Source organism: Apaloderma vittatum, unplaced genomic scaffold (assembly GCF_000703405.1).
Source record: "Apaloderma vittatum isolate BGI_N311 unplaced genomic scaffold, ASM70340v1 scaffold1456, whole genome shotgun sequence".
NCBI lineage: Eukaryota > Metazoa > Chordata > Aves > Trogoniformes > Trogonidae > Apaloderma > Apaloderma vittatum.
Genome location: NW_009719780.1, coordinates 64,549 through 89,847, shown reverse-complemented (window position 1 = coordinate 89,847; position 25,299 = coordinate 64,549). Strand labels below are relative to the sequence as shown.

Sequence of the window (25,299 nt, the reverse complement as noted above, 5' to 3'; positions counted from 1 at the left end):
AGCAAATTTTGACTCAATGGCGTTCTTTAACAGTGGTGAAAGTACTTACCAGGTGGCCTATTAATTGCGAGGTTTCGGAAATGACTGCCTTTGATCATCTCCACTGACAGCCGCCCCGTAGTGGCATTGTACGACAATCCCACGAGTAGCTCTGGCACCCCTCCATGTGACAGGGACTGTGTTGAAGAAGCGCTATCACTGTGAGAGATTGCTGACAGACTAAGCTGAGAGTCTGCACTCTGCAAGGAAAGAGCACTGAAAGTCTCATCAGGACATTCACCACCACTCTCCCGTAATTTATATCTTGTAGCCTTGTTTAGTAAGAACTCTTTTAAGAAATGACAAAGACTAAGAATGAATTATGATGGGGCACCAGAAAAATCACAGCATCACCCTTACAAAAACGCATCTCTGAAATTTCTCTTTAAAGACGAGGAATTCTGTAATGTGTTATCACTAGTGTAAATCCAAGCCTCTGAGACAAGCACATAGCCTACCACATCAAATGCACAGTACATCTCCTTGACAATACTTTTGGATGGAACGCATTTTGCACTTAGGGGTTTTTTTGGTCATATACTGTGTATTTTCTTTCCTTCCTTGCTACCATGAAGCTCTCTCCACCCCCTCTTCACCCAGATTATGATGTTTTATTCATTTCATGTGCACGACCTCTCACTGAGCTTTGTGCAGACAGTGGATCATGACAGAGCTCATCTAGACAAATTGATTGGCATAGCCAGAGCTGGATACAACCGTGATGTGCATGGAAGACTAGGAAGCAGCACAGCCGGTTCCTCCTTACATGACCCATCTCTCCATGTCCATCTGTCATGAAAGGGAACATTATTAAGCATTTCTGGTAACATGGAAACTGCACAACACAGAGATCCACAAGCCAGTAGCCAGCGCTAAACGAGGTAGGTCTAGCACTGGCAGTAGTACAGGTCCACCAACATAACAGTGCATGAGTACTAGTCTCCTTCCCGAAATTAGGATGTAACTAGCCATGGTGGTTCCAGGACCAATCTACTATTTCTGCATGGTACAACATTTGGTAACTTGTGTGGATGTAGTACATCTACAGGATTTTGTGTAAGCTTGCTAGCTTGGCCATTGTTAACAAGGCAGAGCTTTGTGTAAGGAAGGTATGTCCTGTGCTTCCCCTTATCGATCAATAACTTTTTAAGTGATGGTACTGCAGATCCACCAGTTGCATCCTAACAGCCCTGAATTAAAGATATCAGGTAGAGCTGGTCCTCACTCACCAGATGAAGAATTTTACAAACTCTGTATTTCTTTCATCAAACTTACGCTCAAGTTAGTCCTTGGCTCCAAGACCAATGTCACCTTTGCTTCCACTTCCTGGCTGATGTTGCTCAGGTAGAACAACTGCTCTCCCATCATCTTCTCTCCAATCATCTTGTGCACTGCGTAGAGGCGGAAACGAATGGCCTGGCTGCTTAACTCCTCTGGCTCCAGCTTACTGAAGGTAATTTTGTCCTTGAACATGGGGATGGGTCCTCTCTGAACACTTGTCTTGCCCCTCTGTTTCTTGCTAGGCATCAGGACAGTGTGCACTTGCCAGGTGTTCACACCACTGCGGTCTTTGTCTGGGATATCCCTGGCCTCCAAGATAGTAACTACAAGCTTTTGACTTGAGGCTTTATAGTTGAAGATGACATCTAGATCACCACATTTACAGATGGGTTCATGAGCACCATGATGAGTTGGTACACTGTTCCCTTCATGATGCTCCTGCAAAGAGAAAGAAGAAGCGAAACCTCCACTGGAGTTCAACTGCCTCTGTGATTTCAACTTTATTTAAAAAAAAAAAACATGTTCTCCTTGCTTGTGCTTGCAAGTGTAGGCAGTTGCTCTGCAAAGTAAAGATCTCATTTTTTCTTGAAAGGCCAGTGGTTGTTAACTGCCTGATTTTGTGTAATATTTCCCATACAATCTAGAAAGCAACAGCACTTGTTGAAACATTGCCAACAAAAAGTTTCACCAATATTTAAATGTTTTGCAGGGCACCATTAATTTGGCAAAAATTCTACACAAAGAAAGGGTTTTTTGAAATTTCTTTCATGTCAATTTTGAGGCATTAATAAAACTTTTTGGTTTCATTACTTTGAACATACACCGGAATTTTCTCAACACTGATTTTTACATTACTGAAATCAAACAACTCAGTCAAACCAGCTAACTTTCCAGACTTTTTGCTCTGCTGGGAATGAAAAAAAAAAAAAAAAGTACTTTGTTCAATTTGATGGAAGGACAAATCACCCTGTCAGAATTTCTCACAGAATAGAAATTCCATTTCTAGATGCTACCCAATAATACAATACTTTGCCTACAGCTGAAGCAACGATTATCGAGAAAAACAGCCTGATTAAATACATATTGATTCTTTTTTAAATATCCCAAGAGAAGCACCTGCTCCTTCTGTTCAGTTTGGATACTAATATATTCAGAATAAAAATTCAAAATAAACAGTCAAAACAAGCAAAGGTCAATTCACACACAACCTTTTACCTACTTTTAAAATAAAGACCATCTTGATAAAACAAGATAGAAAACATGGACGCTCACCTTACCTTTTGATGAGTGGGCGTATGCGTTTCTGTTCAAAAGCGCTTTTTTATCTTAGAGCTAGAATGTGCTTCATGTGATAAAGGGGTTGCTATAGTGATCAATGATTTGTATTTAAACATGAGTATGCGCTGTACTAGAGAAAGATTTTCAGTTAATAGCCAGAAGGTGAATTAAGGCCTGTCACTAACGGTCTGAGTCACCCTCCTCCTCAAACATTTATCTTCTTTTGCATTTCAAGTAACACTTCTTTTCAACACAGGACTTTCATTGTTTATAGAGTACAGATGATGGGCCATGGGACTTCTGCTATAATTCCCTTCAGAAGTGTCTAAGGGTGGCTTATGTCTCAAACAAGACCTTAGACGAGCCTCAAAATTTGTTATCTACTTCCTGCCAACCTACTTTCCAAGTCTTCAGATTCTATCTGCCACGATGTGCAAAGCTCCAGCTTTTCCCATTTTCTTGTGAGCGTGAATACAAAAGTCCACGTGTGCACATTAGTGATGAAGACCTGCTGTCATATGTCTTGCAGAAGTAATGCCAAAGAGAGAAAAACCACTGCTTGGACAGCACACAGAATGACTTGGCTGCCCATAAAAATGCCTTTCTGTACAAACGGCAGGCGGCAAAGACAAAAATGCAAGGCAGGCCGTGTTGCCCAGAGAGAACGTCATGTTACGCCAACATTAAGTGCTGCTGTGTAGCTGTCAGGTTATTTCTGTCTCGTTGATGAAATAACACTTAAGCAGGAAATGTAATGGGATTGTGCTTGATTTGTGCTTCCCTCCACATGTTCATCCCTCCCTGCTTTCATTTGTGCATTTGCTATTGAGGAGACGGAATCAAGGTGCATTTGAGAGCTGCCGCTAAAGTGTGGCGACAACTGCGCTTGAGGCATAACTTTGTTTTCATCTATATTCCTGAGTTGGAGAAGGGAAACTCTTGTGTGTCACTACAAACCCACAGGTACAAAGATCCAAGAGTCACTTCCCTGTCCCAACAGGGCTGAGTATCTCATCTTCTGGCAACATGTAGAGCAGAATAAAGGTCAGCTATCTGTTTTTTGACAGAACAGTAAGAAAGGATCTGGATTTCACAAAAACTCAAATCGTGCTGCTACAGCTGTGGCCACATCCACTGCAGAGAAAACTGCAGGAACTGGAGGCAGATTATGCCAGACTGCAGGGCATTGACCTTTCCATGGGCAACTAAGCTTTGGAGACCTCACGGGCTGGTCCTTTCAGAGAGCACTGCGCTATTTGGGACTCACCACCATACAGGTTTTCAGCAGATTAAGCTTACGGACACTCAGTCTTCTTTCTATGGAAGTCATTGATAGAATTCCCCTCAGCTCTTGAAGCTCAGCTGGAGCTAGGAGTCCTTTGTGAACATATTTGTTATACAGACACTTAAAGCAGAACTCAAGGAAACTGTGAGTTTTAGATACTCCATCTGAATTACTTTCTTTCCCTCTTCCCAGCACAGTTGTCGCGAGGTCAAGCCAAGTATGCTGATGGATACTGTGTGTCTAGTCTGGTTGTTCCGGACAGGCCATAGCCACTTCACTAGGCAAAATAAGTCCATTACTGCCAGAGAAACCTGAAAGAGCAGCTCATTATGGACAAGGCTTAAAATAGTACTTGTGGTTCCACTCAGGGGCTTAAAATGATCATTTTTGTCTCTAAAGAGAGGTCCTATAAGTGGAGTATAATAACGCTCAGACATTTCTGGCATGTCAGAACATTTAGTTCCTGCAATAAAAAGTCTTTCATTAATCCTTTGGATAAGAAGTTGCTTGCAGAAGATAAGTAGGGACTTGGGCATACCTGCCCCCTAATGCTATAACTATTCTCTGCATTTTTAAAACATAGATACCAGAAGCAAAACAAGAGATGTATTCCAAAGCAATACAAGAGGACACCGGAGGCATTGCAGAAGATATGAACCGTGGCAATGTACATCAAATGCGGAAAAGGAGAAATGAGACTCAGATGGGCAGACAAATGGTGCGTGTGAGAGGCACACAGCAAGGAGAGGGCAGGGTTGGCACTGTGCAGAGTTCCCATGTGTTGTGTAGTATTTTGTGGGGCTGGATTGTGCAGCAAACTAAAATGCTGCTCAAAACACCCTTTAGGGCTGGAAGATATGCAGCAAGGAACTGCCTTCCATCTCTTTAGCTGGCTGCAGGCAGCATGCTCTGAGGAAAGGAGCCTTTCCCTCAAAGCCTTGTTGCTCAGAGTGTGACAGAGGTATTAATTTCCACAGCTGAAGAACAGTCTCTTTTAACTCAGGCAGAAGATCTGACCTTTGTGCTGTTCTTTTAATATGTCTGACATAGGCTGATATTTTTTCAGAAATTTAATCCTGTGGTAAAACAATAATGAAAACCAACCCATCATGCAGAAAGATTATGCGAGAAAAAGGGGATGCTAAGTCATCAGGTGTTGACAATGCCTTAAAATCTCTAATGTTTTCTTAAGGCTTCAAAACAAAGGTACAGAACTAAGGGAAAGCAGAGGAGCTCTCAGTCTCCTTCCCCAGAAGGATGCCTGGTATCAATGGGGACCAGAGTGATGGTCACTCAGCCAAGTCATGGGCCACCCCCACCAGCTGCCTCCAGCTTTCCACATGCTTCTCGTTATCTAAGCCATAGAAACCACCTGGAAAAAGAGGAACAGATCTGACCCAGTGGCCACACATCATGTCCCTCAACACATATCTTGCACATACAGCCAGTGACAAAGCTCTGGGTCACCCCAGAATTCTCTTTGCTAAATGACAGTAAAGGCAGCGACTCCAGTTTCAGTTCAGATATTGCAGTCAAAAACCAAGGAATAAACCAGCTTCTCTGAATCAGTGTTAGTAGGAAGAGGCAAAACACTAGAAAAGGGGAAACGCATAGAGAGGGGTGTATATTCATGCACACAGGCATACCATTATCTTGTCCCGTGTTGATCAATTTTTCACTTCTCCTCTAACATTTTTGGCCCCCAATATTCTTCAAAAGCTTACACTACGTGTAATAAATGACCATTCACCATACCTCAGGGCTCCAAGCCGATGAGCTGTCAATAGCATCATTTACTTCAAATTCCTGGTTGGTAAATGGTGTCTCCATTTCCAAACTTCCTTCCATGGCTTGTCGGCTAACGCCGTCAGCAATGCCGGACTCCATCCTGGGGCCTTTGCACTTCCCAGCGCCCCTACTCTCAGCTGTTGTTCTTGAATTAACAGATACATGGTCATCTTCAGGATAGGATATGTTGTCTTGGTAACTCAGTTGGCTTAGTCCATCTAAATCTAACAATTTTCAGCAAGAAAACAATTACAGACGGATTAGAATAAATTCCTCTCCCTCTACCTCCCAAAATGTGCCTTTCTCTCCTTTCTTTTTTTTTTTCCTCCCCTGATCTCCAGTATAAGCAAGAGATAGCTTCCAAGTACTGCAGCAGTGAACTTCTGAAATAACTGATCCTGTACAGATCAGCTTTTGATGGAGAGGGCATGGCTGTTTCTCAACCCGTCCTGAACTGAGAAACTGGTTGCCTTTACTTGAAGAAGTTAACCACTAAACACAATTATCAGTGGAGTGTTCGGGATATTCAAGTGCTTTGGGGCTGCTTTCCTGCCCCAAAGTGACTGCTTCCGTGAAACCACAGGTCAGACAAACTACGGAAAAGCACAGTACAGGCCTGAAGAGCAGGTCTCAGCTACTTCCTTCTAAGCAGGAGGAGGAAGAGGGAAAGGGGAGGAGCTAGCCCTGCCCTCAAGGGGATGGGGAGGAAAGGAGTTTCACTGAGGTAACAGAGTGCCACCACGACCTTATCACCCATCCCTGAGAGCTTGGGTGTGCATGACCAGCCCCACAAGCCAACTAGAAACCACAAAATCCCACGCTGGTCCCAAGGGCAACTGAGGGGATATATGTTCCCTAATTTTCTGCCTTGTATTGGTTTTGTCTTGCCTCTTGTCTTGCCATTTTGTCTTGCCTCTGCCCTGAGCTGAAACTCTTAAGTGAGGGTAGAAAGTAATTTGATTTTCTGCCATTACTCCTATTCTTCTCTATAAAGTCAAAAAACAGAAAAAAGTAAACATAAGAACATAAGTAAGAAATAAAATAACAGATATTCCATAAATTTTCTGAAACTGAATGGGTACAGGAGTTCCTTAAGACATTTAATTAGCAAGCCAATGTCTAACAGACATTCTAAACAGTGGGTCATCCATCAAAGCACACACCACACAGCAGGCTTTCAGAATAAAATGCTACTGTAGTAAGAAATTATCCTCAAACAATTGTCTTGTGGTTGTGACTCCTGCTGGGATAATATCTAGATCAATAATAGCAGAATTTTCAAAAACTACATTAAAGCCATAAAAGGCTATTCATAACAGGAGAACTCCAGAAATATATTAATAGAGCAAGCCATCTCCCCAAGACTCAGGCACAAAATGAATGCTTTAGGAAAGCAAATGTAGTATTCAGGGAAAGGAAGGGGAAAGGCGATTCACCAAAACTATTCAGTGAAACAGTCTGGTTTTTTCTTTTAAATTTAAAGTAGTTTGGTAAGAGATAATCACTTATAAATACCAATGTTAGAGGATCATTACAGGTAATAGCCCAACTATACAGACTAGAATAACTACTCTTCTCCAATTCGAACATTATATTCACAAAAACAGAAATTCTTCATGTAAAGGAAAAGGTCAGAACAGTAAAATGCCTGTAATTTACCTGAGATATCTTTAAGAAAGAAAATGTCAACTGTCTTATGAATAACTGACATGAATAAACAGCACAGCATCAGGGTTACACATTGAGACAGCATTATCTAACTATCTGAACTTTAATTAGCCAAGAGACCCTGTAGAGCAATAGCAGCCAGTTCTAAAATTAAGGGCAGGTACTACTGTATACTGAAAGAGGGTGATTTTTGTTTTTCAGGCCTGCTCCTCAACCTTCCTCTGTTGTGTCATATGTTCTCACAAGCCAGAAAGGAGGCAAGAGGAATACTGAGGAACAGGAATCACTAAGAAATCAGGAAAGTCTCTATTCAAGGCTGGAAAACTGGCTGTGAAGAACCTGAGATTTTTGTCAGATCAAAGAATGAGCATCGCATACAAATAGAATTCTAAAAGGAAATGGAAGTATCTCTCCAAAGATACAGGGAAAGCTCAGCACATGAAACACTGAAAATCAGGTGGGAAAATACTTTGAAGTCATCCCTCACACTGGCAGGTAAGTGGCCTGGTTAACCTACAGTACCTTTCTTCTTTTTCAATGATACAACCTCTCCGATCTATGAAGCATTACAATGTGCCTAAGAAATGTCCTGGGAGGCCTCATCACTTCCTAAACCAGACTACCAGAATTAAAAGACGGAGTCTAGTCAATCTTGCTAAATTAACACCACATAGCCCACTGATCAGTAAGAAGCACTGAGATGAAGAGTTTAATGTGTGCTGACCAAGGTGAAGTTTGCTCTGCAGACGGCAGTGAATCATAGTGTTTTTACAAAAAAAAAAAGAAAAAGCATGCCTTTTCTTTGTGATTTTTCAAAACTGAAGAAATTTTATCCCTTCTTCTGGACTGTATATAAAAACATGCTGAAAGTTAAGAACCTATTTAAATACGGTCCAGAGGACAAAAGGATTCCCTATGGATCTAGGTACTTCTGGACATGGAAACCTCTGATCTACTAGGAGCAATTTTCAAATCCCTCTTCCTGAAAGGCAGCAACAGCAGCAGAGATACAAATTAGTGGGACTGAGGTATATTAGTCCTCATACAGCAGCAATCTTCCTACCTGGTTCTTGCTACAGCCCCAGTTCCAAGCCCCTCTGCAGTACCCACGTGCTCCCTAGCGCTGAACCAAACCAGGTAAAGGGAGACCAAGCAGCGCTCCTGCCCTTGGTTATTTTGCGATTAGCCATCACAAAGTGCTAAAAAAAAACCCAACAATCTTCCTAGAAGAACCCCAAAGGAGCAGAATCATCTAATTGCAAAAAATCTAAACAAAAATGGCTTGTAGATTTTCGGGGTTAAAGAAAAAAGGATCTTAAATTTCAAGTGACATTATGCAATCAGGCCAAGACTGTTTAATTTACCACATGCTGGGTAATAGTCTGAGAAGACTCCATGTTTCCAGAACTAAAATAGGCTCTTTATTAACAGGGTGATTTGCAGAGAGGTTGTGGGCAGAGCTGGCATTCAAGCCATTCAGCTCCCCAGAGCATCCTCCAAGCACTTCCTTCCTATGGTGTGCACTTCTCTTTCCAAGCGCTATTCAGGTTACTATAAAGATTTTTTAACAGGTGAAAAGGTAAAGCTAAATGAGTCTGAAGTGCAGACTGACATGACGTGGATAACAGAAACAGGGGGTCAAGGAAAATCTCATGTAAGAACACGACGTGAGAAGATTTTGCCGTTATGTCAAGGCTGAGTAGGAGCGAAGCTAGTCAGGGCTCTCCGAGATGCTCAACCTCACTGTACGCCTGAAGTTTGATACAGATATCTCATTCTGCAAGAAAAGAAACCTACCAGCTATATGACTAAAAGGTCTGTTAAGTGAACACAAGGAGAAGAGAAGTCTTGGGCAGAGCCTAGAGAAGGTCTGAAAGTGCCATGACCCTAATCTGGACTTGGAAGTTTTAAAAGATCCTTCATCCCTCCCATCCAGAAAGGTCCAGAGGATCTGCTCAGGTAAAACAGTGCTTAATACACCCTTGGGGCACAATGACAGCTTTACACCCACAAACCTTTCTGTGTTTTGTGATCATGCCACCAATTAGGGGCCAGAAAAGACTCTCACACACATACAGTTCTCAGAGTAGCAACTAGGGGGGTAGCAGTGTGGAGTTATCTAGGATTTACCCCACTCGTTCAGCTTTTCTCCCCAACAAACATCTATCAGGATGGAGAGTCATATCTTGAAATTACCGCTCTGATCAGAGGGTGCATTAAAATCAAACAATTGTATTTCAAAATTAAAACATTCTACAAAAGTAAAAACAAAGGGCACTTTCATGGCTCTTCCCTCCAGTGAACTTCTCCAGGTTTTAGAAGGTGTTCAGGCCAATTTTCTAAGTAGCTACATTTTTAAATGCATTTCATCTCTGTTTGTATAATACAGTCATTACATTAGTCCATAGAATATCATAAAATTCTTCCCTTCTGTGTCATAAATTTTTAGTTTCTGTCATTGCCTGACATTTGGCGTATGTGCTGGCAAATGATACCGCATAATTCATTCACTGTTCACCTTGTGTTTGCAAAGCTGTTACAAAAGAAGTAACTCAACTTCTGTTAAAAGGCTTGCTAAAGAAATTACTTCAGTGGCACAGATCAAAAGTCCTGCAGTCTTTACTCCGGCAAAACTGGCAACAAAACTCATGAAAACCTCTGTGGATTACAAGCCAGAATTCCAAAGCCATATGCAGTTAATGGAAAGATCTCCATGGATTTCAGCAGGTCTTGGATCCAGATTTTTCCTTCTAAGTATTTTAGAAATGAGCTGCAGGTAACCAATTAGGAAACCAAGTTTAGTAAGACAGAAAGCAAGATGCAGGACTTGCTCTCCACAACAAAAGAACCTCTCCACATGGAGACTACAGATCTCAGACTCCAAATTCTTTAATCTTATTTCATGCAAACAGTACCTTTGCATTCAGATACCTCTGTACTGTACTTCTCGTGGCTGGAGAGCAAGCGGCTGGATTTGGGTCTACGCTCCACACCTGCTGGTGTCGCTTTTTCAGATGCTTCTGATCGAAAACTTTGTGAGCATGATGAGATCTCAAACTGCTTAATCACCTCGTCATTGCTGCCTGAAGATGCTGTCCGTTCTTCATCCTGCCCATAACTGTTAACTGGGAGAAAAATACACCTTGGGCTTTAGACAGTCTGCTGTCCCTGGCCAAGAAGCCAGATGACACGGCACACTTCCCTCAGGTACACCTTCTGGGGAGAAAAAGGGGATCTAGGGTTTCTTAATGAACTTGACGATCACCTGCTTCTTCAAAGCTCTGGAAAGCCTGTGAACGTCATATTACATCAGCAACATTTACATATTATTAGACCTTGCCCATTTCTGCATGTTACTCCTTCTTTTAAAAAAACCCAATAAGATATTTAACAGAGTGGAACACAAAGTAAGATACAACACACATAGAGAACCACTTGTAAAATCATCAGCACATGCAAAGACAAAGTAGAAAGCAAGGGACTTTGAAAACCTTTTCAGGGTTCCATTCCCCTGCAGCTCTTGCTAAGATGGATACAGAATTTCTTTAGTGCAGAAAAAAACAACTCAGACGTAACCCGCTCTGGGTAATACAATGAACTCATAAATACGGCACGTGGTTAACAGGGACTGCTGACTCCATCTGCCAGCAGCAGAGGAACTCGGGAGACCGATGTAAATTGTAACCTTTAAAAGTGAAGACACGCATTTGAGCAGGTCCCTGTGAACGCCCTTCCCCTCCTGCTACCAACACGTGCTCTGAATGCAAGATGACAGCACCCTCTCAGTGTGCAAATATCTTCCAGATGGGGGAAGGAGGGTTCAATCCATACTCTATACGCTTGGTCCTGCTTTGTCAGGATGAAAGCGCGGAGGCATTTTGCTGATCTCCCTGCCATCAGCACCAAGGAAGCACAAGAGCAGGACGCTGTGACCCACCGAGGTGCGCAGAGAAGGGAGCGGTGGGGACGACGGGCGGTCGGTGTGTCCGTGCGTGTTCGCACCTGTGAACAAGCCAGCTGCCAAGCGCAGTCGGTCCGCCGCTTGCTCCTGAGCAGAAGTACACGATACGGTTGCTCTGATAATCGCTATGGCAAACCCGAGCAGCTGAACAAAGGAGGGCCGCAGACAAAACAGGTGGAGGGCAGCTTCTTCCGTGACACTGCCTGGTTTGGGAGGGAAAGCACCTTTTTTCACCTTAAATCTCATTTACACATACCACAGGGCTACAGGTGGGGAAACCGGATCCTGCTTTTACACACTGCGTAAAACGTGAAGTATAAACTTAATGACAACTGCTATCACCGCTCCACAGATTTACTTGCTGCTGCTCAGAAGATGGGACTCAGCTCCTTGGGCAGAAGAGGATGGGGCAAGGAAGCTGGCAGCACCGCAGCAAACTGCTCCCACCACCAGCCCAGCAGAAGCTGGCTTCTTCCACGCCGCCACACTGGTAGATTTGACCCTCTGGTCTGATTTGTCACAGCCTGACAATAAGCCTGCTGTTCCTTCTACAGAATTGGTCTCAATTGGAGGTAAAAGCTAAGTGTTCCAATTCTGATAAAAATGAAAAAGGTTTTAGTCGTTAGTTTGTAAATGGTCAATAACCAGCTATCATGAAAACTGATTATTTTTTATGTAAGCTGTTAAAAATAAGTTTCTTTGAAAACTTTTAAAATCAAAAATATGTCAAGCTGTAACAATCCTATGGCCTAAATGTGCTACGATCTATTCAAATAATTGAAACATATAAGACTAAACATTCCTTTCCAGCCAACTGTGTTCAAAATTCACTACCTGCAGCTCACGCAATCTCTACAAAATTAACTTAAATGCTCAGTAAATGCTGGTAAGCTCTATTTATATGTGCGTATCTTTGGGGTATTTAAGGTAAAAAAAAAAAAATTACTGCAGTTTAAACAAAAACCCACTTTTCACTCAAACAGCTTGCCAAAAATCCTGACTAAACTATGATCTTTAGTAATTAAGCCTCATCTTTCACTATTTTCTAAAACAACCGTTACATTAAAATCCCGGGTCCACTGGCACGAGGCTGTATACTCAAATGTGCATTAACAGAGCATACAATTCCCGTTATTACAAGAAATTTCACAAAAGCCACGTGAATGCAGCACTCCTGGACCACTCCTGCAAAGGGCGCTTCCCAGGCGACCTGCCCTGCAAAACCAACCCTAATGATTCTATGAATTCTACGACAAAACAGAGCAGAGCTCTTTCTCCGAGACAGAAGGGCAAGGGGGAAGGGATGGAGGAGAGGTGTTTGGCCTGCTTTGATACAGGAACGGCCACTTGACTTGGACTCCAACTTTACCAACCCCCAAAGCACGACTGCATCACTTGTTACAACACAGAATGCTGTTTCCTACTAGCATTTGAAAGCATGTGGGCTAATTAAACGGTGGCACTGGGGAATCTGTAGCAAATGCTTGATACATCTGCTGCTGAATCTCTGCCTGAGCAGCAGACAGCTCCATGTCAACTTAATATCTCTGTATTAATAAAACTAACTTTACCCAGGGGAGAGAAAAACGTTCACCCTTCAAATACACAAGTGTCCTGATTAGGAAAGGACAAGGGGGAAACATTTTCTACATCACCATGGAAACTTAAATAAAGGACCCATAATTACAGTCTAAATTCTGGAAAGATAATGAATACATCTTGAGATCTGCAGATGTTATGTAGCATATACATATTTCTAGCAGCTTCAACTCAATTACTTCTTTGCAGCATCTGTTTTACAAATCAACTTCCCACCACTCATAGGGAGGCTTGTGGGATTTTTTTTTTTCTTCCCAGAGGAGACAGTGGGGGAGGAAGGAGGGTGACCTCTTTTTCTGGCAAGGTATTTCAAACCACCACTATTTATTCAAAAATTTCAAACGCCCAATCAGTTACAAAGTTAGCTTACAGGCATCCAAATAGACTAAGCTAAAATGCATGAAATAAATAATTCAAGAATTCTCTGCAGTGTTACCAAGTATAAAGAATAACTTACAATTTGTTCAAAGCTTATCCAAGAAAAAAAAATTACCAAATAAAATACATAGTGTAGGTGTAAAATATAGATGTACTGTATGCATCCTGTCTGCCTGCATGTTACAAAAAAACAACAGCAAACAACAGTCATTTTGGCTAAACAACAAGTTTGCAAATGCCAAATTTTTGCTTCCTTGTACGTTTAATGCTGTCCTTTTGTGTCCACTTTCTTCTTAAAAATTTCGATTCTGCTTTGTGGAAGTCAGCAAAGAGTTTCAGTGGGAGCATCACCAAGCCCTGAAGGAAGCAGAAGTACTACACAAAAAAATGTATTTGATCTTTCAACCAAAGACAATACCAGTATATTTATGCATAATGTATATACTTGAAGGATCCCAGGAGGGCTCTGTGCCATGTTCTTTGCTGCTATAGAAGCAGTCACATAGGCCTGGCCTTAAAATTTTCATGATCAGGATGACATAGGGAAACGGTGATCTGCAAGGGCTCCTAATTCAGCAAAACCCAGAACTGCATACACAAAGAAAAGGGCTTTGTTTTTGGAAAACTGAAAAGGTCGGCTGCGAACAAGTGATTTGTTAAAGCTCAGAAAAAAGGAGGAACATTTTGTAAAGGGAACATGCAGCAACACACATGGCGTTGCTACTACCAGTTCCTATGCAACTACAGCTCTGATTTGCACTGTCTTCAATCTGGAGTCTTCTTCTTGCTCTTGCCATCAAACTGATGAACTGAGAGTTCAAACAGAAGCACAAAGTAATACAACTACCTCATTTATAGGCTTGACTAAGGAGGAAAGCGCCCCATAACTTCATTTATGCTCCAAATATTTTTATTTCCAAATAAATTTTGGTTCCACAAAAATATTAGAAAAAACTTTTTCACTGTGAGGGTGCCGGAGCCCTGGCACAGGCTGCCCAGAGAGGTTGTGGAGTCTCCTTCTCCGGAGACATTCAAAACCCGCCTGGACACGTTCCTGTGTGACCTGCTGTAGGGGATCCTGCTTCGGCAGGGGGGCTGGACTAGATGATCTTTAGAGGTCCCTTCCAACCCCGAAAAATCTGTGATTCTGTGAAATATCTGGAGATACAAGATCTCCACCTGGAGTACTGCATCCAGCTCTGGAGTCGTCAGCATAAAAGAGACATGGCCCCATTGGAATGGGTCCAGAGGAGGTCACAAAGATGATCGGGGGCTGGAGCACCTCCCCTGCAAGGACAGGCTGAGACAGTTGGGTCTGCTCAGCCTGGAAAGGAGATGGCTCCAAGACCTTATAGTGGTCTTCCAGTGCCTGAAAGGGGCTACAGGAAAGCTGGGGAGGGACTGTTTATCAAGGAGTACAGTGATAGGACTGGGGCAATGGTTTTAAACTAGAGTAGGGTAGATATAGAGTAGACATTAGGAAGAAGTTCCTTACCACGAGAGTGGCAAGACCCTAGAACAAGTTTTCCAGACAAGTTGTGGATGCCTCATCATTAGGCCAGGTGGATGGGGCTTTGAGCAAGCTGGTCTAGTGGGAGGTATCCCTGCCCATGGCAGGGGGGTTAGAACTAGATGATCTTTAAGGTCCCTCGCAACTCAAATCGTTCTATGATTGTATGTTTCTACACATCTCATTATGGACAAAGAGCTTGTGCAGTGTTGTAACAGTGCACAACACCAACTGGCCATTTACTAATGAATAGAAGCCAGCCTTTAGCTGGGTTTTCTTCTTGCACCCAGGCCTGTGTGGTTTTGTCCCTTTCGGTTAAGTATACCAACCCGGGAGCCACTTGGTGCCCAGCACTGAAGGTAAAGGTCTACCTCTCCTTGCTGAGTGTCAAGCGACAGTGTCCTGCTTTTGCAACACATTCATCTCTACCCTCTTCATCTGTCCTCAGTCCAGGACCAAACCAAGTGGGAAGCTCTAAAAGGCAAACACATTTGGGTGTTTGCATGCAATGCAGGCATTGAGAATCACAACTTGGCAGCAGCTTTCATACCAGGGGATATTTTCAACTAAAAGGAAAAAAGGCAAACAAAAAAAAAAAAGGCAGAGAGCAATCAGAAACAAGATGTTATTTGGCTCTGACCATCAGGCACCTCTATAGCTGAACAATACAGCAGTCAGAGTAATGAACTCCAATTCCACACACTGCTGTGCAAAAAAATAGAGAACTGCCCACAGAAAACAGCATGAAAATCACCATATTTTCCTGTTGTGTTTTTCCTACTCCTAAATCCAGATTTTAAAAATAGGAATATGGGATTCAGCTTCAAACTGACTCTCACTTTGCTGCCTAAGGTTCTTCCATAGCTAAAGGGAATGGCAGCCAAGAAGCAGAAGCACAATCATCCCTGATTTTCCCCATCACCTACTTCACATTTTACATGTGGAGTAAGCATGAGTCATGCTTCATTTATGCTACTGGGGTTTATTAGCACAGGCCCAAGATTTGTGGAGAAGTGGAAGAAAAAAGAGATTACACACTGTAGGAGACATTACTAAGCCAGGAAAACCCTGGTGTGGATGCAGTTACATCTGAGTCACCCTCCACCCTTTTGCCAGCCCAGGTTAGGTTGCTTGAAGAAAATATGCAGATATACAGGCAGAAAAGCACCTTCTGTCAGCAGATGCTGCACCTACGCTGGGGACACTGCAGGGCACAGGTGAAGCTGCTTATACTCTGGGGTGTGGGACTGTAAATGCCCACAGACTCAGAAACTAAACTAATTGCTGTATCTCAACGGCTAGCACATTAGGAAACGCCATCCATTCCTTCCAACAAAATGTAACTTTCACTTTATAATCACTATTCTTATGACAGTTTTACTGAAAGCTTTCATACCACAATGGGTTAAATTCCTTCAGGTTCCTGATCAAACACCTCTTCTACTTGCCTGCTTAGCTTGGATACATGATTCTCCTTCTAATACCAGGCAGTCACTTTGTAAGCTCTTTCCACCACGTTTAAGGGAGTTTCTCTGAATTGGCACTAACAACTTCTTCCAGAAAATGGCCTTCCATCCAGTAGAAGTCAAACTGGCCAAGGAAATGCTCAGGAAACCCAGGACACTGACTCTTTGCTCCTCTTTAAACCAGTTTCACTACACCATGCTCACAGCCTTCGAGACCCAGCGTGTATGCACACTGATTACATACCACTCGCAGCACCCAGTGCTGTAACCATTAGCTTCACACCCACGGGTCTTTGTTTGCTGATTACCAGGGTGGAAATCAACTCCCTTGCAAAGACATTTGTTTGGGGTTGCTGCGGATAACAACTGCACTGCAACAAGGCGGGTATTTATTTTCCCACTGATTTTTCTAATTAAAAGAGTGTTTGCCACCAAAGGGTCGATTCACCACAGACCCCCTTTGCCACTGCTCTAACACCATCGTTTCCATGGCGCTCCTGGGAAAATCACAGACTTCAGCAGCAGCAGCGAGCGAGGATGTGGGGCAACAAGACTCACGGGCATTCAGGACCAAAGCTGCCACCCAAAAGGGACAGTCCTGTCCTCCTTGCTTTCCCCTCTTCCTCTTGTTTCAGTTTTAGCCAACATGTGGCCAACTCACCTGATTCAGAAGTAATAGCGAAGGGTCTGGTAACTCTCAGCTGAAGCAATGAGCCGGTCTGGTTCACCACACAGTGGCACACTCGTGAGGCCGAACATGGAAAGTAGCACAGCTGTGTGATCAGGGAAGGACAATATATCTCAGCTGCAGTTTTACATCAGCTACTGACAACTGCAAAACTGCACCCTCAGGCCCAGGGGTTTTATAGCTACATTATTTACAGCGATAAGTCTAGACCCCAAAATTGACCCTGCAACACAGAGGTTCAGCAAGCCTCAGTGCTCTCATTAATCCAAATTCAGGGCTTTCTCTCCAACACCACCACTCTCACACTATTTGCTGGAAAATACTCCCACAGAGATTATGCTGCTACGTATGAACCATATGGGCTTGAATCTCTCTCAGGCTAAGGAGAGAAATGCCTCCAAGCACGCAGCTTGTGTGGGCAAGCGCTCACGCCCAATGTGATGAGTGCCTCCAGGGATGCTTCATCACACATGGACATTGAGCTCACTAGACAGGGGAGCACTCACCCGAACATTAGGTATAGTGATAAAGCCACGAGAGCATCAGCTATTTTCGTGGCAATTAGAAGGGAGTTTCTATAGATTTTGCTACGGATAGGTTTAAGATTCGACCTAAGTCGTTCACGTTGGTAGGTACTGATGAAGCCTCCCTAAATCAATCTAATGAAACTGCATGAGCACCACTCAAACAGCATCTGCAGAGGTACAGTCCAACAACACCTTCCTTACTACCTGGAAGACCCACAAAGCCCAATAATGCCATTCACTGTCTATAAAACTGCACATTTTTTCCTCCATGACTGTAAGCTACCTTTTTTCTTTCACTGCAGTCTTTCTCCTTGGTTACTAATACTGTTTCAGGAAACTATGAGGCATCCAAAATGATGGTTGCTGCCAATAGGCCATGACAACAGCCAAAAAAGAACTGGGCACAAGGATGTCATATCCACACGCCTGTCTGGCAAGAGGTGAGGACCAACATCAGCTCAGTTTTGAAAGAGAAATCCCATCTCATATAAGTTTATATTATTGGGTTTTTGTGCTGTTAAGCAACGCAAAGAGGCTAGGAGGAAACAGAGATAGATTATACATGTTTCCAGAAGTCCTAATGGATATTTCTTTCCACAAGCTTTTGCCTGTCATCCTGTGTTTGCGTAAGTGGCCTTCTACAAAGAGGGTCAAGCTAGCAACAACTGCAACTTTCTGGGGAAAAAAAATGGTAAAACCCAAAAGACAAAGAGTAATACTGTTTGTATCAGCATGCAGAAATACTATGCTCCAGCTCTGCACAGAGTGCTGCTAGTATGCCGGCATGTAACCTCCACCACAATGCAATGAGATCATTCACACCTGCCTCGCCTGTAGTAGGAGATAGGAGGTGAGGAGGTAGGGTTTCTAGGAGAGAGGCAGCGCTTCCCAGATGCTGCCAAGATGCTGTTTATTGGTAAATGAAGCCTCTCGAGCTCTAAACAGTCTTCCCAGAGGAAGACAGAGTCGCAACTGCCATATGGGGAGTGGGAAGAGGATGCCACTTAGCAAAAATGGATCAGAAAATACATGCACAAACACACACACTCACACAATTCGTTCTGTAACTGCACTGAATGGCAAAATCCATTTCTTTCCCTCAAATACATCCTTCTCCACACTGCTTATGCAACCTTCTAGACGGCAAGAGCAGATGACAAGCACTCCTGAACAGAGCATCCTTCTCCTCATGTCCTCTAGGGAGCCAGGCACAAGGAAGCTCTGCCCATCAGACAAGAAACTTGGTGAAGACCCGAACCACTGATTCACTGGGAGCTTACAAAGATACTGTATCTAAAAATAACCAAACGAGGATGAACAGCAATGTTGACAGGACTCACTCTTGAATGACTCTTTGGCTTCATTCCCCAGCTGTAAAGCCGATATCCTGCAGTCCACCCTCCTTTCAGGGCCACTGCATACTCTCATCACCACTTACTTTCAGCATCATGGATGAACAGCCTTTATAATTTGCAGCTTTGAAAAGACAGAACTGCAAAGGAGTACTTTAAATATAAAGCCAAACATGGTACCACCTTGGCAAGGACGAAAGTCTGTGCAAAAACACTGTCTGAGTGGTTCTGAATTTCCCAAAGAGAAAGCATTCAATGCAAACTCATTCCTGCACTTCATTTCAGAAAGCTGCGGACTCATACCACATTCTCCAGAGACCAGATACATATCCCAATCACGTTAGTGCCTTCACCCACTTGAGCAGCCAGAAGCATTTTCTGTGAAGTGCTTTTGTCCACTGTCTGTCTTTGCTTTCCTTCACTCAGTCCTAGCAGTGCTATTGATTCAGTGCAGCCTCTTTAAAATGTCTTGCTTTGAGTGCAGGCACTGATTTTTATAGGGCTACATTCTGGCTAGAACACTGGCTGGCTCCACAGCCAGAGAGGTGATAAAATAAATAAAACTTAAGATTTTTTTGTGGAAACTGGCCATCTATCTATTTTACCCTCAGGCTCAAGCAGAAATTTTATTTATCACACAAGCAGCATCTTTTTGTTACAGGTATATTTTGCTACATAGGCTTACAGGACCTAACGAAAACTCATTTCTTGCCTAGGAATTCCTGGCCATATCAAGGGTCACTTACTGAGGTCAGGAGCGCTCATATGCAGGAGGAAGAATAATTTCCTCTACTACCGCAATTACCGGCAAAAATCAATGACCCCTGTTAAGCTGGAGGCCAAGGTAAGTAAATGCAATAGTGCCTTCGAGTCTTAAAAACTCCCAGAGCCCCAACTGCGTGCCTCTCCTTACACATGTATTGAGGATAACTATGTAGCCATCTAGACAGGATTCCTATCAGGATGTCAAACTTCCTAGCATTCCAAGATCAAAAAATATATTGATGCAACTGAAATGCGATCTTTAGCTAGCATTGTCTAATCGAGGCGGGGAAATCTTCAGGCTTGCAGTTTAAGTGCAGTGCTCATCTCCGTATTACGCTACGGTTATGAACAGTGTCAGACAGCTCGGGAGACTCTTCAATCACGGCACTCGCTGTGCAAAAATAGTTCAGCTGCGATTCAAAAGACTCAGCTCTGCTGGTGGGTCTGTTCCCATGCCTCTTCAGAGCAGCATCTGCAGGAACTGCTGTCTTAATGGTAACTTTGGTTTTTTGCTTGCAAAGGACATGGGCCCTGAGGAAGAAGTGGGCTAAAGCCATTGCATTCGTGGCACAATTATTGCTGCTCTTCACCTTTTCCATCATTACTTTTTTTCTCCTCCACAGATTCAGGCCAAGAAGCAGGTGGACTGGCCAGCTCTACCCCTCTGCTTGCAGTGCACTACTTTTAGAAGTGGCTTACTGCTTCACTGTGGTTTTTATTCTTTTTTTTTTTTTAATTCTTAAACCGAATGTGCAATGATGGATTTAGCAGCCACAGACTTGCCAGCCACCCCCAGTCAGCTGAGCAGCAGTATCTGAGCTGTGAGGGGATGCAAAGGCAGCTCCCTTCTCATTCTGTGCTGGAAGAGTTTCTCTATCATAAGCACCGAGGTTAGACAATGAAGGAGAGTCTCAAAGAAGCGGAGAGCAAGTTCACCTGTATTTGCAAAATTACAACTATATGACTTGCAAAAGGATCTGCATGCGTGGAAGGGTCTTCCTTCCCATCATCAACCCCTTAAACCAAACACTTGGGGCTGCAACATTTCCTGCTTTACTACCTCCTCCTTTTCAAGCTGTGGATCAAAAGCATCCAAAGTGAAAAGCTTCTCCCTGCAATTGTTTGAAACCTTGGCACAACATTAATAGCATCATTTGAGTACAGACCAGGACTCGGAAGCAGCCAAACCCGCACCCGGCTGATTAGCATGCCTCACAGTATCTAATAGACATTTGACTTAAGAACCCAGGAATTCATTGCTTAAACACTTTATTAGGTCCCTAAGCCTAAAAACGGTTTTCAGTAATGTGCATGCTGCTTTGGGGCCCCAGAAAAGCTACTCTGGGAGGAAGGAAACATTTTCTAGAAGGCAAAAACGTGATTGAAAACATATTTGATGAAAAAGGAGAAAGGGTAATGATAGTTTTAAACTGCGCTTTTATTCCATCTCAAAAGCATGTTCTAAGTTTAAGAGAGAAGAACAACTATTGGATTTTCTTTTGCATCTTTTCTAAAGCAAAATGCTTTGCATCTAAGGTTGGTGGCTTTTTTGCCTTCCTAAGCCCAATAAACTATAATACTGGAATGACCTTGGAACGGGTTTCTGTGGCTCTTTAATCACCAGTGGCTGCTAAATGAAGCATATCTATTTTCTCTGTTACATTACTATTGGCAACCAGGTCTTCGGTAAGTGCCCAGAAATATTTCCATGGCAACAAAAAGCATTCAGCATTGCTACTGTTTTGTGCCAATTTAGCTTTAAAATATTCTATTGTGGAGAGAAATATGGTACATTAAGTGAAATAAAGTCAAGATGCAATGTTCTGAAAAGAATATAAGGATAAACAGGAAACATGTATTTTGCAGAAACGGAGAAAAATGTCAAATGGAAGAAAAAAAATGTTCAAAGCTAATATTAATGCTACTGAATGCCTTTGCTGAATGTCAGCAAGTCCATATGCTTGCTTACATTGTCACTTAGGGTTGGGTAACAAAGCTAACAGAAATAAGGATACCTCAAACATCTTCTCTTGATCATTTTAATCCATGACTGAAATTCTAAGTTGCCAAGGTATTACAGCCTCTCTGCATGTCTAGGTTACCATCAGAAGAGTTCATACTGTTGATGTTAGAGAACGAATCTAAAGAAAAAAGAGGAAATAAAGAGTAGAAAAATGAAATACAAAGAGCATGTGTGTGTTTTGGAAGTGAAGGGTCACTTAGAAGAGTAAAACGAGTTATTCCACATCAAACACCTCGTGGAAGACAACTTCAAATCAGTTACCACTTTCTCTCCTATTACACAACTCATAGAGTTCTGAGAAAAAAAAAACCATCAGCTCCCAGCCCTCCAACTCTCAAACAGTCAACTTCATTACTATAAAGCCTTGAAATCATTGGATGGCCCTTTGTGCAGTGCAAGAGATAAAAAGATAAAATACTATTTTTGAGAGAATTGGAGTGACACTCCCTCTGGTGCAAAAAGCTATGCAATGCCTTCTGAAGCGCTTGGTGTGGAAGCGGAAAACCCTAGGAGGCAGCAACATAGGTGCTGGGGAGCTCTGTATGGGCAGCCTTCCAGCCCACAATGGCTCCACACAGCTCACTGAGAAGGAAAGCCAATAAATATTATGACAGAGTCCAACAGTAACTTGATCAGTACCTGCTCTCAGCTGGAAGAGAGGTGCAGTGACCCTCTCCTCTAGCTGCAGTGATGGGTTACTCTGGCATCTGACTGTCAACTCTGTGTGTCTCTCACCAGGAAAATTCATCTGGTCCATCAGACGCTCTGAAAGATCTTCCTTCCCAGATGTCCCTGCAGGCAAGACTGCAGGTAAGAAAATGCTCAGACAGTGACTCCCTTTTCTGTGAGAGCTCGTCATCTTTTCTTCTGTCTACCGTGAGCAAGGGTTTAGTCCAGGGACAGGACAAAGATCTGGAGGCCGACATTGGAATAATGCATTTGGCATGTGGCTGCTCCCCAGCCTACTCTGAAGAGCCCCAGGATTTGCCATGAATTGCTCTTGGGGGTACAGAATCTGCAGGAGACAAGGTTTTGCTCTGGACAGCACTTGTCCAGGAGGATTCATGGCCCCAGCACTCCCTGGAAGGACACTACACATGTCTGTGCACACACTGGACACATAATCTAAGCACGCAACAGTAAAACCAGCCCAGCAGTACTGATTCAGTGCCTGTGGACAAAATATTCTGTGAGCAGGATATTTTGCAGGCAACGGTCAGGAGTGCAAGAAGGTAGGGGATCTGTACAGGTTAGGGGTTGGGCTCCAACAGATGCAGCTCTGAGGTGCTTTACCTGAGAAATGACAATCGTCCATCTGGAATACGAAACAAACAGTCCCAGTTTGCAAGACGGAACAGCTAGACCAAAAGCTCTTTTTAATTATTTACTCCCTGGCCATAACAGAGTGAGGAATAGTAATAAAGAGCTAATTTTAACATTCATTAGGGAACACCGTCAAGGTTTATACCCTCTCAGTCTAATACTCCTGTTAAATACGAAAACAAACAGGCTGATCTTCTGCAGTCTACACAGAAAAGGCTAAATATGTGACTTCTCTAGAAGCCAAGAGTGATGCAAAGCTCTTGGTCATTATAAAACATTTTCAAGAGCATTTACTGCCTGCTTCAAAAAAAGGAATTTACATATTTGAAGCCAAATGCTCAAGACCCTCAGTGAGTTTCAAGCTCTTGACCAGCTCCATATCGTAGACCCACTCTTCCCTCTGCTTTCCGCCCTTATCTCCCTCCCCAGGATGTTTGTAAAGAGCAGTTTTAATCTAGAAAGACTCAAGGATGGTGTCAGCAGGTCTGCAGCTTTTCTGCCTGTGGTTGGGACATACGTCTCCCTCAGTTCTCTGAGACCCAGGTAACTTCCAGTCACATTTACAGCGATATTTAGCAAGTACAAGACACGTGGCTGAAATTCAGTTCTGAAGACAATCATTTGAAAAGCTGTTCGTGTCACTTTATGATCAGAAACAGTTAGGCCTATTTAAAACTGAAAATATCAAATTCAGCTCTCCCCATAATCTCCTGCCTGCTGTCCTCTTCAGTCTTATTTGAAAAGCCTGTGGGGGTGGTGGGAGGGGAGAAAAGCGATTTGGGAGCCTTTCATCCATAAAATCATGAGATACGGCTGGATTTTTAGTACAGCATTTCACAGCACATGGCACAGTAACATCTTGAGATTCCTGGCACAAAGAAACAAGGTTTGAGATTATATATATCTTTAATAGCAATGACGCAAAGGCAGATGGTTCTCAAAGCAAAGGCTTAAGGCTAAACACTCCCTTTGAAGGGCCCTGCTACCAGAAACAAAACATGGAGGAGCAAAATACTCCTTGTTACAGCAACAGGACCTGATTGCCTTCTAATACACAGCATTTAACCCCGGAGATTTCCACTTCTTTCAGTGAGATTAGTCTCACAAACGAGAGAAGAATTGGAAACGGGAGAAGAAAGGTTAGATTTTCCTTTAGGATTTCGGGGAGTTTTATTTTAGCTGTAGGAAACAAAGACAACACAGAACATAATGAGTAGATTAGCAACTAAATCAAATCAATACCAGAAGAGAGAAGTCTGGATAATACTGTCGGGGTGCGTGCTAGCTGCTTACCTGCAAAACTTGCCTTGCCATTAATACTTTTTAAGGAGTCACCCAAGCTGTGGTTGTGCTCATAACCTCCCATACTCATAGAGGGCTCACCTTCTTCCTCAGCGATGGGAGGAAGCCGATCAAGGGACTGGACATCTTCATTCATCCAGTAGGATCCATTGGCTGTCAAAGACCTGGTGCTTTCAACACACTGCTCTGGTAAGCTGCTGGTATTTTTAACCCGTTTTTGCCTCTGCAGACCCATGTCAGAGCCATGAGGGAAGGCTTGTGAAGCGAGATCAGGACTCCCAATGTGACCATCTTCTCTAGGATAGAAGTATTCCTCATCCCAGAGGTCCAGGTCCTGTTCATCATCTGATTCCTCAGAATAATCCTCATAAACTCCTCCATTATTCTCCAAGTCTTGGTTCCTCTGTTCTTGTGACTTACGACCCACTCCACTCAAACTCAGCAGTGAAGCAGATACGGAGCCTCCCGCCTGTTGGATAGCTTCATATATCTGAGACATCCAAGAAGACAGTGGCTGAAGGAAATTCTGAGCAGCCTCAGAAGCCATGTTTAACACCATGCCAGTATCTGGTGATCAGTTGTTCAGCTTTGGCAGCATGTCATTTATAATTCAGGGAGCTACAGAATAAGCACCATAAGAGATTACTGTAAATTGCTTGTCCATCAACACCTGTCGACACACTATCTACATAAGATGTCTAGAACTGAGAGGAGAAATGGAAAAAGCACTTCCACCCATTGAGTATACCGTTAGAAATCCAGAAATGATCGACAAATTACACATATTCCTGCAGAGATCTGCAAAGCCTTCATTCAGTTGCTAAACCTTATACAAAAATAAAAGCAAAGAGCTTCGGAAGAGAAGTACCTTTTCTGAAGAGCAAACATTCTGGTTACAGCTGTCAACAGACCTGGTGGAAAAAAAAAAAAAAGGGCACAAAACAACCTGCAGTCAAAAATCTCAAATAATCTCCTGGCCCTGAGACTTCTATCACATCCTTAGCATTAGCACATCCAGACAAGAAAACTGAAGAGCAGAGAATTTAGGGAAAATTACGTTTTGATT

At 43.0% G+C, this 25,299-nt stretch overlaps 1 protein-coding gene across 1 annotated transcript in view; it reads right to left on the bottom strand.

The window, feature by feature from the left end:
* Positions 1 to 24,792, bottom strand: part of SYT16 (synaptotagmin XVI) — a 39,169-nt gene extending 14,377 nt beyond the window's left edge. The window contains exons 1-4 of the mRNA XM_009870754.1: positions 24,225 to 24,792; positions 5,639 to 5,895; positions 1,315 to 1,758; positions 50 to 239 (exon numbers count right to left, since the gene is read on the bottom strand). Of these exons, the coding sequence (XP_009869056.1) occupies positions 50 to 239; positions 1,315 to 1,758; positions 5,639 to 5,895; positions 24,225 to 24,792 (1,459 nt within the window). The remainder of the gene's footprint in view (positions 1 to 49; positions 240 to 1,314; positions 1,759 to 5,638; positions 5,896 to 24,224) is intronic.
* Positions 24,793 to 25,299: the final 507 nt, after the last annotated feature.